This window comes from Ruditapes philippinarum, unplaced genomic scaffold (assembly GCF_026571515.1).
Source record: "Ruditapes philippinarum isolate M1 unplaced genomic scaffold, ASM2657151v2 ctg2319_1_1_1_1, whole genome shotgun sequence".
Classification (NCBI taxonomy): domain Eukaryota; kingdom Metazoa; phylum Mollusca; class Bivalvia; order Venerida; family Veneridae; genus Ruditapes; species Ruditapes philippinarum.
In genome coordinates this window covers 158,222-173,170 of record NW_026851975.1, presented here as the reverse complement: position 1 = coordinate 173,170, position 14,949 = coordinate 158,222, and the positions used below count along the sequence as shown (strand labels likewise).

At 32.9% G+C, this 14,949-nt stretch overlaps 1 protein-coding gene across 1 annotated transcript; it reads left to right on the top strand.

Annotated features, from left to right (window-relative positions):
• Positions 1–322: 322 nt before the first annotated feature.
• LOC132744413 (calpain-5-like) lies at positions 323–11,649 on the top strand. The gene is made up of 12 exons (XM_060733120.1): positions 323–516; positions 2,342–2,473; positions 3,002–3,213; positions 4,077–4,266; positions 4,631–4,809; positions 5,305–5,376; positions 5,859–6,042; positions 6,339–6,461; positions 6,784–6,980; positions 8,100–8,218; positions 8,924–9,063; positions 10,576–11,649. Exons 1-12 carry the CDS (start codon positions 364–366, stop codon positions 10,756–10,758), a joined length of 1,884 nt encoding a protein of 627 aa, XP_060589103.1. The 5' UTR covers positions 323–363; the 3' UTR covers positions 10,759–11,649.
• The last annotated feature ends 3,300 nt before the right edge of the window (positions 11,650–14,949 follow it).

The following is a 14,949-nucleotide window of genomic DNA, read 5'->3' as shown; positions in this document are numbered from 1 at the left end:
TAACATATACAGTGAAACGTAACACCTAAGCTAATACAGTAAAACGTAACACAACGTTACAAAAAACTAATACAGTGTAAAGAAACAAAACGTTAAAAAAAACAAAGACAGTGTCACGTAACACAACGTTACCAAAGCAAATACAGTGTCACGAAACACAACGTTACAAAAACTAAAACAGTGTGACGTAACAAACGTCACGTAAAACAGTGTAACGTTATAAAACGTAACACATATTAAATGTTGATGCTGCACATCAAAGACAAATTAGTTTAGTGAATTAAAAACACATTTAAATGGTTCTTTCAATTTACAGAAAGATGAAAACTAAATAAGAATGTAGGACAAGTTTAACACATCAAAATGCCGAGAAACTACAAGAACCAGAAATATTCCTCTATAAAAAGCGCCTGTCTACAAGGATTTCAACTTTTCGAGGATCCGGAATTTCCAGCCAACAGTAAATCTCTGTTTTTTAGCAGGATTGACAACGAAATAGAATGGAAACGACCAAAGGTATGTTCCTAGGAAATTATTTGAAATAATTCAAATTTATTTAATTAAAGAATTAACTCATTTTATTAACGATAAGCTACAGCGGGTCATTCGATGTATAAGATTTACTTTAGTGCAAAGTTGAAAACTAGGGGTGTCACGGCTTAGAAAAAATGCTAACCGTTTAAACGGCGACGTAATAACCGTGTTAAACGTTTAACCGATCGAACTAATAAGATCCTTAAATTTTCAATGTTAAAAGTGTTTCTTTAAGACAAGATATGCCATTTTATTTATATCTTGTTGTACTCAAAATAAATATAATACATATCCAAATATTGAGTAGCTATTTTCCGCTAGGGTCGTACCGTTTTCGATCAGATCGGAAAAAGTTCATTGTTGAGTACAACTAAAATACCAACAATTGTCATATCTTGACATAATAAACTACGGTAATATTTAGAATCAATTTAAAACCTGATAGATAAATAAATAAGTGTCAAGTTACCATTTTTGTAACTGTTTATGAGGTTACTGTTTTATAAATAATATTATGTAACCGGTTCATTAATTGGTATGGAATAACTGGTTTATCAATCTTGTCATCATTTATTAATTGTTTATCAGGTAACTGGTTTAAGTAAGTATCATGACAGCATTTTTGTCGAGCCCGCTTGCGGAGAGCTCGAGATAGTTGCCACAATGGTGGTTCTGTGTACTTGCGTGGGTGCGTGCGTCCGTCCGGATTATGCTTGTACGGGTCGTAACTCTGTCAATAATAGGCATAATTTCAAATAACTAAGCACAAGTGCTCGCAATAAAGAGACGGCTTGTGGTGATCAAGAACCGTGTGGCTAGGTCAAAGCTCAAGGTCATACTTTAGGGTCAAATGTAAATAAACAATGGTCGCAATTAGCATATTCACACTATAACTCTATCACTATCAGGTGGAATTTCGAATAACCTGGAACAAATGTTCAACATCATGACATGGCGTGTTGCTCACAAGAACTGTGTGGCTAGGTCAAAGCTAAAGGTCATACTTTAAGAACTGTAAGGTCAAATGCAAAAAATGAACAATAAATATAATAAAAATATGGTTTCAAACAGTTTGTCCGCACCATAACTCTATCACTAGCTGCTGAAATTTCAAATAACCTGGCACAAATGTTCAACATCATGAGATGCCTTGTCGCTCACAAGAACCCTGTGACTTGGTCAAAGGTCAAGGTCATGCTACTGTCAATATAGGTCTTGTCCAGCTCGTTACTCTGGTAGAATTTCAAATTAATAAGCATCCATGTTCGCAATAATGGGAGGACGTGTGGTGCACAAGATCCGCGTGACTAGGTCAAAGGTCAATGTCTTACTTTAAGGTCAAATGCAAAAATGGTCTCAAACAGCTTGTCAGCACCATAACTCTATCATTAATCTGGCACAATTGTTCAACATTATGAGACGGCATGTCGCGTGCAAGAACTGTTTGACTAGGTCCAAGCTTAATGTCAGAAATGTGAAAGCGGACTCGACATGTTTAACCTGGGCATTTAGTATTAACTGGAACGATGTAATGGTGAAGCTTTACAAAATTTTTAATTGATATAAAGTTACCCGTTCATTAATTGGTATGACTTTATCAATTCATCATTACTATTTAGTTTTCTAAATGTTTGTATAATTCATGATAAGCAACCGAACACACGAAAAGGAAGTTTTTATACCAAGTGTTTTAGAATGAGGTAGTTCAAAGGAAGTCAGTCGGACCATCGTATTTTGGACAAACACCTAAAAGTGATCAAATCTCAGAAGGAAATATCTAATATTCCTATACCATTTTGTTTATCAGGAACTTTGTATGGCGCCAAAACTGGTTGTTGATAGTGTGAATACAGATTTTCTCCACCAGGGGGAATTAGGGAACCCGTGGTTTGTCACTGCGTGTGCTAGTCTTACAAAAGAGAGGACACTTTTCAACACAGTGAGGGCATAAGATTTTGTTATTTCCTTTTTCATATCCTGCAGTAAATACTTTATATTAAAATATTTTTAGAAGGGACAGCATGTGATCCAATGGTTAGTATTTTTTCTTTTCTTTTTTATCATTTTTTTTTCTATTTAATTCATTTTTCTTTTGATTAGGTTTTACGCTGCACAAACATAAAACAGTTTATATGGCGATATTTTAGCTTAAAGTTTACTGTTGGAGGAACCTGGAAAGCTTCCTCACATGAAAAATCCAAACTCTCTTGCGGTATTTGTAAATACAGTGGTGAAAGACGAGCGGTTTGAAGTCAACGAATTGAAACATTTGACCACGGACTCCCCTGGTTTTAAATTAAAACATTTATTAAATTAAAGTTCCACGATTAACATTGGAATCCATAATTTTCAATGTTAGCTAACATATTTTTCTAATTTTTAATAAGTGAAGTGTTCTATCACGTGATATTTGCCAGCTGCATAAATTTAACTATTCTCATAATCAATTAATTAATTAATCCACCAGGTAGTACCAGATCTCAAGAACCAGGAGTGGAAATACAATGCCGAGAAACCATCCTATGCTGGTATATTCAAATTCCACTTATGGAGGTATGGGGAATGGATTGAGGTGGTCGTTGATGACAGATTACCGACCAAATATGGTAGACTTGTCTTCTGTCATTCCACCACTAAGGCGGAATTCTGGAGCGCATTGCTGGAGAAAGCGTATGCCAAGTATGCACAAATATGATTCATATTTACTTTTTTATTTATCGACGTGAATATTGAAATTCATTTTGGAACATCTCTTCGATTGTCTATTTTCCTCAAAAGTTCTTATTCCGATTTGACGGAAAGTGGGGACGAATTTACGATTGTACTTAGCCCTTTCGTTTAAGTACATATGTTAAATGAATTGTTCAAGATTATAATATTCAATAATCGACTTTAAATTCAATTAAACACCAAGACCACTATAAATATTTCCTTATGCTTGCAAAATTATTAAAGGAACTTCATTGAGGAGCATTAAATTTGTCGAAATCATTATAAAGATCAAGTAACGCACTCAATAAAAATAAAACTAACCTGCAAAATATAATTAAATAACAATTAGAATTATATTGAATTTTTATGTTATTCTTAGCCCGACTTGAATCAAAAGCGTTTCAACACTTAAATTTTGGTTACTTTTTACTAATAATAATTCTGAAAAAAAGATCGAAGGAACAAAACGATCTGAAATTATGTACGAATGTTGCTGATGTAGACCGAAATCAAGCAGAACACTTATCACGAAAAATATTTTCCAGTTCCGTCATGTAAAAAAACCTCAGTGGAGTTTAAGATAAGAACAAATGCAGCATCTCATATAAATGAGATTGAAAAACTAATATTCTTATGACCTTTTAAACTGATAGAATTTTGACCTGAAATATGATTGTCACGTGACCTGAAAAATAATGTGGTCAAGTGACCTGGAAAATGATAGTCATGTTGACCTGAAAAAAATGATAGTCGTGTGACCTGAAAATGGTTGTCATGTGACCAGAAAAAAATGTCATGTAATAGTCATGTGACCTAGAAAAATATTGCAGGCTGTACGGTGATTACGAGACTCTGGGATATAGCCGCACTGCTGATGCTCTAGTGGACTTTACCGGCGGTGTTGCCGAGAAGCTCTTGCTGTCAAACTTCGCACAAAACGATCCGAACTGTCAGCTTGACTTATTTAACAAACTTAAAGATGCGATGGACGACAGAGCACTACTGAACTGTAATTTCGATGTAAGAAAGAGTTTCACAGACTTATATTTGCTTTCAGTGACAAACTTTATTTGTCATCCAATGAAAGCGATGTATTTCTTAAAAATATATGTACTGGTTCTTTGTATATATAACCCGAATTGGTAGAAAATGGTTATACTGCGAGCAATCGTATATATATGGTCATAATCTGACAGGAATGTTTGAAACGAATTAAAAATTCGGCAAACCTTCTTAATAACCAGAAAACAAATGTAAATACATTCATATATTGATAGTAGCCATGGATATAGTAGATATAAACGTCACATATAGTAAATATTAACGTCACGATTAGTATTTAATGTGGTTGCTTAGTATTTATTGTGGTTTTTCTATTCTTCAGTGTAGAAAAGAAGAAGTTGACAGAGCATCGAATCAGGGTCTACTTCGAGGTCACGGTTACAATGTTACTAAAGTCATAGCCATTAACTTAGAGACTCAAACAGGCCAAGTACAAATGTTTATGATCCGCCTTAGTAACCCATGGGGCACTCAGAAATGGTCCGGACCGTGGGCTGAAAAGTAAGCGTTAGTAAAGTATATAATAACAGTGATATAATAGCGTACTGGTTGAAAGTAAGAATTCAAACGTTAGTTCCAAAATTGTTTCATGAGTTTAATTATTATAACTTTTAAAAACAAGAAATATCAATTATTATCACTAGATCTAACTTGTGGCTGCCCGATTTTACAACCCATAGAGAAATAGATAGGAAGATTCAAAGATAAGGGATCTTATGAGTTCTCGTCCTTAAAGATATGTTTTGATTATCAGCAGCCATGTCGTCGATCTAAATTACTCATGTGTAGATATATTTGAGCCGCGTCACGACAAAACCAACATAATGAGTTTGCGACAAGCATGTTCGCTTACAGACCCTATAACAAGTTAAGAAACTGTAAGCGAACAGCATGGATCCTGATCAGACTGCGCGGATTCGCAGACTGGTCTGGATCCATGCTGGTCGCAAACCCATTATGTTGGTTTTGTCGTGACACGGCTCATATGTTTTGTAGTTCAACGGAATGGAAATCGTTAAGCTTTGACGAAAGATACAAATTGGTTACCGAAAATGAAGGAGAATTTTGGTAAGTCACATGACTGTTATTATTAAGATTATCTCCCTTGTTTTTCTTTTTTTTATGAGAAAAAAAAAAAACAAAAACAAAAAACCACAAACAAAAACATACAAATTTGTTCGAGCAAAAAGGTTTAATACATCATATTCTTAATCAATGCAAAGTTTACATAAATTCTTTTATACAGTTTTAATCCGGCCTATAAGTTTATATGAAAAATATAGCAAACGTCTTTAATTGTTTAAACTAAAATTGATAATAGGTGTTTTTTTTTCGAATCCAAGGTGCAATATTTTTAGAGGGGAATTCACGTTTTTTTCCAGATCCAGACTTTGTTTGTTGAAACTGTAGATGTTGTATATATATGCACAATCTATAGAGTCAAATGTAAAACATGTTTAGGATATATGTATATTTCATAGATGAAGTCAGTATTAACATCAGCAGAATAAATTTGGCATGAGTTATTTTCACGTACTTATGAATTACAGGATGAGCCTAAATGACGTCATCAGCAATTTTACCAGCCTTGATATATTACACTTTGTGAACACCTCCATATTCTCTCCGAAGAAAACATGGAACGAAAGCGTGTTCCATGGAGAATGGAACGCCGCGTCTGGAAGAAATGGTGGCAGTGACTGGAATTCAAGAACTTTCCTGAGTAATCCGCAGGTTAGATGATGTCTGTGCTAAAACGTCAACATGATTTAACTGGCTGCTATTATTTACTCCCGATCAGTAGTTTTGAGGGTTTTTTCTTCTTCTTTTTGACACGAGATTGGCTATAATAGACAGTGACGTGATATGACGTCAAAAAGATTATTTTATTAAGCTAAACAAATTTACTCCCTTGTTTTGCATTTGGAATATTAAATTACAGACGAGTGGTGAAAATTTTGCAACATTTGTGATCCGACAATTTACGATTTAATTGTTGGCTGGGCATAATGTTATTATTTTCATTCTAGTATGTGTTTGACATAACGGCAGTAAACGATGAGATAATGGTATCCCTGGAACAGCATGATATCAACACATTTAGATTACATCGTGGTATTAAATTCGATGAGATTGGATTTCAAATAATGAAGGTACAAGTGAAAAAAAAAGAAAATTTTAAATGTTATAATAAATCAAATGATAATATTAGTTTATGAGAAGAAAATTAGTTGATTTTCATGTGACAAATCTTCATACTGAATTTCATAGTACGAAAAAAGATAAGTTTACCGCACTTTTTTATTGTAAGTTGTTAAAATTGAAGAAGAAATCTCCTTTTTCAAACGCGAGTTTATGGGTATTCATCGGTAACAGTTTTTTCTGACAATATAATGACATGGTTTTCAACTATAATATATCTACTGTTTTGTAATTTAATAACATCTATTTATAAGTATTAAAACAACATCTCAGGTGGAAGAAAACCGCAAATACAGAATTCATATCAATGGAGACCGGATGTTCAAATCTGATTATGTAAGGTCACGGAGTGTGTTTGGGTCCGTCGAGTTAAAGAAGGGACGTTACGTGCTTTTCCCGACGACAAAAGACGCCGGGGATATCGGAAAGTTTATGGTGCGACTCTATACCCGAAGTTCGGCATATAGCAGGTATATTTTATAATACTTCTGGTTAATTATTAGCGTTTGGTTTGCAAATAAAATGTTTCCTCTTTGCTTCCATAGATATTGGCTGAGTACTCGTCGTTCGTCCGTCCGACCGTCCGTACGTCCGAGCATAACAATTATAAGGTTTTGGAGTCACGGTATGCACACAGAGGAATCGTACCGTTCAAACAAAAGAAAATCACAAGAGAAAATAGCACGACGTTCATTTTGGTAAAATATGGGTGTAGAATATTCCACCTGTATGTACATAGGTTAACTTGAAAAAAAAAATTTTTTTTTAGAAACTGATAAGTATTTGACAATCTAGAGAGATTAAAAGAATTGGATGTGAAAAGATTCGTTAAAAATTGTCTATGTGTTTTCGTAAATGTAACACTTCTTGAAATAGTCATTGTACTTTATTGATTTATACAGACTTTGTTTCATTTCCATTGTGTATGAAAGTTTCTTGCTCAAGTCAACAAACTACACTGAACAAAAGTTCTAACCGATCACCCTGAGTGTTCGCTTATATATGAAAAAGAATTTTACCAATAGATCCGACTTTTATTTTATTTCGAAGAGAATGAACACATTGAGAACAATAAAATTATGAAATTTTTCTATTTAAATAATACTTTATCGATATTTAAAAAAACTATTTTTATGAACAACCACTCACTTGTCTGATAGAGGCTCCAGCATTCAACATTCCAACTGCTACGGCACGATCTTACATCAACATTCGTGCCATGTTTTATGTTTTTTTCACTTATAAAGTTAAAAAGGATTTATACAATATAAAATTTAATACTCACCACACTCTGCACGAAAATTTCGTGCCCAAATGTGTAAACCGCCCCCTGCCTCCTGCGTGAGTGCATTGAACCGTATTAAATTATTTTTCTTTCCACAAATCGGTAGAAAATGACACAAAAATCACAACTGCAAAATTTAATAAGGATCTATTGACCCGTTGTAAAATAATCAAGATTTAAGTGATCGGTTAGATTTTTTGTTAAGTGTACTCGCACCAGACGGGGTTTGAACACACGCAGATCATTTTTTGAAACAAATGTGAAGAATAATATCGTTATGTTTATATACTTATTTTAATTAAAGGGAGCTAATTGAAGAATGTCCTAAGGCGACTTGTTTTGGTGGAACACCATTACAGGTGTCTACAATAACAGTAGAGGGTGCCACTGGTCTTGAAACCCCCGCAGGTTCATCAGTCAATAGTAAGAACTTTTTAAATGTTCCATCGCTTTAAAAGAAAAGAGCATTGAATAATATAGTAGAATCAAAGTACTGAAAGTACTTTTACTCGTAGAGCAACTGTAATGGAGGGAAAGCGTATGACGTATTAGGTTTAAACATCACATGGAATTTATATATTATTAAGTATTACAGTATTATACATGCATGGACATTGACAGTAATGGCCATTGGTCTCTCACCGCTAATTCGGAAATCATTTTGGATTAGTAAATAGTCAACAACAACAACAAAAATAAAAAACAAACAAAAGCTGTTTTTGTCTCATTTCCTGTATTGTTAAAATTGCCCTAGTATATTTCTCATACATAAAGTTATTGTGAAGAATTGACAGTTGAACAAGTATATATATTTGGTTTTCTTTATTTATAACATTAATTACTGATCTTAAAACAAACAGTATAAAATGTCGAATTCGTAGGAGGACAGATTAACACACAAAAACAAAACGAAAAAAATCAACAACAAATAATTTGGCGACATTCCGAGAAAAGGTAATTGGTAAAAATAACCTGTGGTGACACTGTCATACAATACATAAAACCGGATACAATTAACGTTTGCCTTGGATTAGAAACTTCAAATCGCCGCGGTTTTTTAATTATTATATATTTTGTTTGTTTTTTGAATTAACACATTTATTTCATAAATATGCCTCTATCGTATAGCTATAGATGCCTACGTCAAGATTCTATGCGAGGGAGAGAAAGTTGTTTCAGACAAACAGGTGAAAAAAGATAGTCCAAAGTGGAATATAAAAGCAACATTTTACAGAAAACAACCAGACACCGAACCAATCATTGTTGAGGTAGCTGCTATATTGTTGTAATTGAACTTTATCAATCTCTTCACATTACCTTGAAGGGTGCATGCGCAGCGGTTATAAGCCAGATGGACCGAGTGCTTGCGGCGACCCAGTTTTTATTTATTTATTTATTTATATTTTTCCTAAAAATCACGTGTATTGACTATTGACAACATACGCAATTGTGTAGCTATTTGATACAGTTGGGACTCTAATGTAGCGGCTATCAAATGCAAAGAACTACTTTCTAAGCAAAGATCATTATTACACGTGCGCATGTAAAATGTTTAGGGACGCTTTAGAGGCTGTTCGTGTTCTATTTCATAATCATTTTCACGGCAAGCATTTTGAAATGGTTCGTTTAAGTTAAATTATTTTCAAAAAAGTTTAAAAAATTGTGGTTCTGGCATTAATCACGAAGTATCACTTTTGGATGTGTAAAGTAATCAAAGTGGGTGCGTCTAGTAATAATTGTAGGCTGAGTATAGTATCATTGTAGGGTGTGTCTAGTAATCATTGTGGGGTGTGTCTAGTAATCAGTGTGAGGTGTGTCGTCCAGTAATCAGTGTGAGGTTTGTTTAATAATTATTGGGGATGTGTCTTGTAATCATTGTTGGCTGAGTATAGTATCATTGTAGGGTGTGTCTAGTAATCATTGTGGGGTGTGTCTAGTAATCATTTCTGGGTGTGTCTAGTATAACTGTGGGTGTGTCTAATAATCATTGTGGGCTGAGTATAAAAATCATTGTAGGGTGTCTAATAATCATAGTCGGTGTTTTTAAAAAAAAAATGTTGGCTGTGGTTGTGCCTTGTAATCAGTGTAGGCTGAGTACAGTAATCATTGTAGGTTATGTCTAGTAATCATTGTGGGGTGTGTCTAGTAATCATTGTGGGGTGTGTCTAGTAATCACTGTGGGGTGTGTCTAGTAATCACTGTGGGTGTGTCTAGTAATCACTGTGGGTGTGTCTAGTAATCAGTACTTTTTGTATCTTTATAAATGTAATAATACCTACTTGCCCAGCTTAATTTGTTATTCATGTTAAAGGAACTCCACTGAGACCCATTTATAAGCATACAAATCTTATCTTTTGGCATTTTTACATGGAAAACTTGTGGGACACTTTAAAACAGAAAGATGTTCAAAAGCATATTAAGAAATATACTCAGTAATAACTTGAAGTGTACTTTTATGATCTTCGTAGCCCAATTTGTTTGCGTTGGGTCATTATTTCATGATATTTTTATATTTATGATTCTGGAAAAACTGAATAAACAAATAATTTGAAATTTTGCACAAAAGTTATTGGTCAAATTTTGGATCAAACGGGGACATGAATATTAAAAAAATATTCGTAAAAAACCTTAGTTGGTTCCCTTTAAGAATCTAAAAAAACAATAAGAATTTTATCGGAATACAGTAATTTGCAATATTGTCAAAAAAGGAGAGACATTTAATTATATAGTAAAATTATGGGAATAAGTAGTTAATGTATGATGTTTGTCTATTTCCTCAGGTTTGGAACAGTAACATGTTAGTAGATGACTTTATGGGCGTAGCGAGAATACTGGAACCTGGTAATGAAGAAGGGGAAATAATCAAATGTGATTTATTTGGAAGGAGGAACGAAAAAGACGCCATTCAACCAGGGAACCTCCATGTTTTCATAAAGTCTAGTAACGATCTGGCTTACTTGTAACTGATTTTTCACAATGATTGAAATGTGAACAATTTGCTGGTTCTAACGTGCCACTAATGATAATGATATTATATGAATGATGTATATATCTTTAAATCATAATAATTTGAGTCTGTCATTTAAGAGAATTTTACAATTGAATTCTAACTATTTGATAGTCTGTAAAATGTTTTACTTTTAAGTCTGCATATTAAAATATATTTATTTTGCACTGTGCACGTGGTTAGCTCATTTTCTAACACATTTACAAATGTGTAGTTTTGATACAATGTTAAATAAACTGTGGTATAATGCGTTAGCAAATGATAATGTCGTATATTGCACTTTTACTAACAGGTTAATTAAGTCATGTGTATTTTATAATTTAAATTAATAACAAACACAGCTTTAAGCAAGTACAAGTGTTTACTTCATAATTGGAACGTTACACATAACATAATTTATGTATGTTATCTAAAAATATGCAAAAAATATAGCTGCATATGCACATTGGGTGGTTAATATGTCAAGAAAAATTAATACACAGCTTTAAATATAACTCCAAGTACGTACATGTATATCAATTATGATGAAAAGTATATTCACTATGGTAACATAATTATAATATAAAAACTTAACAGCAGTTAAACGAGCAGTTTGGATTTAAGCAGTTAAAGTTACTGTTGTACATTTATTTAAAATTAAAATGTAAAAAGTTAGTTTTGCGTTTTTCCTTCCCGTACAGCACCATAATAAGAACAAAAACGTTTTTACGATTTATTTATCATTATAATTATATATAAATAGTATGTTCAAAAAGCCTCTACTAACATTGTTTTTATTTCTAACCACATTTATTCATTTTAACATGAAATGTGTATAATAAAGAAAATTTGACTTGACTTGCATATATATTTTTTCAATTATATGTTGTTCTTTAATGGTTTTTTGTCTTCAATTGTTGATTTAAAAATCACGTGGGATAACTAGTCGGTCAGTGTCGGTAAGACTGAACAACCGCCAAGGTAGAACAAAAAGGTGTGTTCAAATCGGCGTTAAAAGAAGATAAACAAATAAGTTTGCAGAGGGTATCATCGTACAAAATCATAATAGCCTATTTTGAACTTGGAACGCTTGCTTACAAATCACATTAATCACTGACGTATTGCATGTTTGCGGTAGACACTATACTATGTAGTAGTCTTTAAATTAAAGTATGTACTATTCTGTTCCTATCATGACAATAGACATTTGTAAGTAATGAACTGTATACCGACAGCTATCATTCTAGAGTAATTTTCCTTTTTAACTTAGAACTTTTGTCAATATTGCATATTAATACTTGACAAGCAACATGTCCCCTTATAAACTTTCGGGTTATAAATGGTTGATGCCGTTTTCATGCGAGCGTGAACATCGCAAACGGTGCTCTTGTTTATATTGTATTTTTTTTTTGTTGTTTCTGGTTTGTTCGTTTGTTTGTCTCTTCTGTTTTATTTTCATTTTATTTTAATGATTTAATATTACTGATGATTCCGAACTATCTACTTGTGACTTAAATATCTATTTTATATTTGCTTGACATGTTTTTAAATTGTGATTATCCATTGAACATATGTTCAAATTGATAAAATCAAGTGCACTTGTTAATATCCGGTTGGTATCTGTTTAAATTAATGCTATTTGTTCAGATGGAATATGAATGGAAAATGACGAAAAATGTGATAAGGAAATAGTTTTGTTTGTTTGATATACCTGCAAAAAGCACACTCTAAACGCAAAAGTAAAAATGAGAATATACATGTATATATTTCAATTATGGATAGGGGAAGTTATTTTGAAGTAATTACTATAAATACTAAGAGTCGCTTCCCCTAAAAGTTACTTGGCAGTTTGTTAATGAAGTTTAAAAAGTGAATTTAAGAATGTATACATATGATGGACCTCTTTCAAATGTGTGTTTTATTATCTAAAATAGGTTGCCACCTTGATGAACCATTTTCCAAATATATTTCAAACAAATTAATTTTTTTGACGATACGTGCATCAACGGCATAGCATAACATAACATAACATAACATAACATAACATAACATAACATAACATAACATGGCATTGTTATAACATAGCATAACATAACATTAGCATTAACATAACATGTTTATAAATGAGTCATATGCAAACTGCATATTTCAAATATTAAACAATTAGATTTTACATTTAAGTGCAATGGCAATATACTGTCCTTAGGGTAATAGAAACTATTTCATAATTGATTAATTATTTCATTGATTGATTAATCGATTAATCGATTGATTGATTTATAAATATGCAAGACATGATTTGTCATCATAATTTATAACGAAACGAGTGGCCTTTTTATGCATTTCTTTTAATAATAATTATTTCTGAATAAAGAAACTTATTCCATTGATGTACCATTATTTACTTCACAAACTATTATTATATTTGGTACAAGTTTATTTTAATATTGACGACTTGTTAACAAATAGTACAATGCAATCAATAAATACGATATTATTGAAATATTAAAATCGAACACGATTAAAGTCATTGTTCATTGTACGTATTTAAACATTTGCTTTTTCATTGAATTTCTAAGGGTTTAAAAACTGACGATGTAAATATTTTGTATCCAATGGCAAAAGGAGATCGGATGATGTTGATTTTGTCCATTGAATGCATTTTTTCTTTTCAAAATGAAGCTCAAAGAAATTAGGTCGATTGTATGTATATATAGGTGATGTATTCTTGAATAATAATAGGGTTGAAAATAATGATTTTTATTCGTTATATATTTTAACCAGAAAGTTCAATTTGAATAAATGTCTTTGGTCGAGATATCCATTGAAAAGTAGAACTATAACAAATATTTAAAAATGTTTCTTGAAAAAAAGCGTTATAATTATTCACCAAGAGACCAGATACATTTTAGAATGTTTCATATAATCCTCGTAAGAAATTCGTTGCATTGGGTATTTTTGCGTGAACAGGGGAACAATTCCGGCCACTCAACCGAACATCTTGGGTTTTAAACGGAATACTTGTACGTCCTCTAATGATACCAGTATTGGTTGGTCCAGAGTATTGAATTGTATCAGTTTGAACTAGCAAATATACAAAAGATTGGTATCATAGAATAGCTGATGACGGTGTAGCAACGCTATATGTCGCAACGCCGCTATATGTCGCAACTAACGCTAAATGTCGCAACGCTGACGCTATATGTCGCAATCAACGCTATATGTCGCAATCGCCTACCGCTAAATGTCGCAACGTTGCCGCTATATGTCGCACAAAAATCGATTGCCGCTAAATGTCGCAACCCCTTGACGCTAAATGTCGCACTTGGTAGGAAAGTAACAGATTGAACTGAAACAAAAGGTAAGTGTTAAAACATTTAAAGTATATACCATTTACACATGAAAACATATCCTAGTAAGAAAACAAAAGTTGTATTTCGCGGTCTATGGCAAAAACTTTGTATGGCCATAGAAACGGTTTTTGATAAAAGGAATGGATTTGGTTCTCAACCACGGACCAGGTGTGAGATCAAACTTTCTCTTTGAGGATGTCTTTCTCACAAAATGCATCAACAAAAACATTTGGATATACATGTATATTTGTTATATTATTTGACATAACTGAGCAAACCGCTTGTTAATGCTAAGGGGGAACTATACCTTAATATATATTTTATATTATACCTGTTCATAATCTGACTAGATAGGCTCTACTACATGTAAGTATCAAATAATACCCAATTGACCTGTTGATTCGTAACTATGCGGTGTATTGATATAGGTTTATGACGGAATTGTTTTACTTTCATAACTTTTTATATTTATCTCAATATTTCTTTGGGAACATGAATGAATCAATATACTATGGAACTGCCAAATGTTGAATGCCAACTGCTTACTGTCAACTGCTTACGGTTTACTACTTATTATTCACTGCTTATAGCATTAAAATAAAAATGGACGACCTATTACAACTATATTGGTCAAAAAATTATTCAGTTGCCGAAATAGTTGCCGTTCTGGAGGTCAAACACAATATAGTGCAGTGGTATATAGGCCACTTCCAACAGCCTTGCTGTTGGGTAAACCCTTTAGCGATGTGGTTGAGGTGTCCGCCTACGGACCAAGAGGTCTGTTGTTCAAAACCCGGTTGGACCCTTGGTATTTT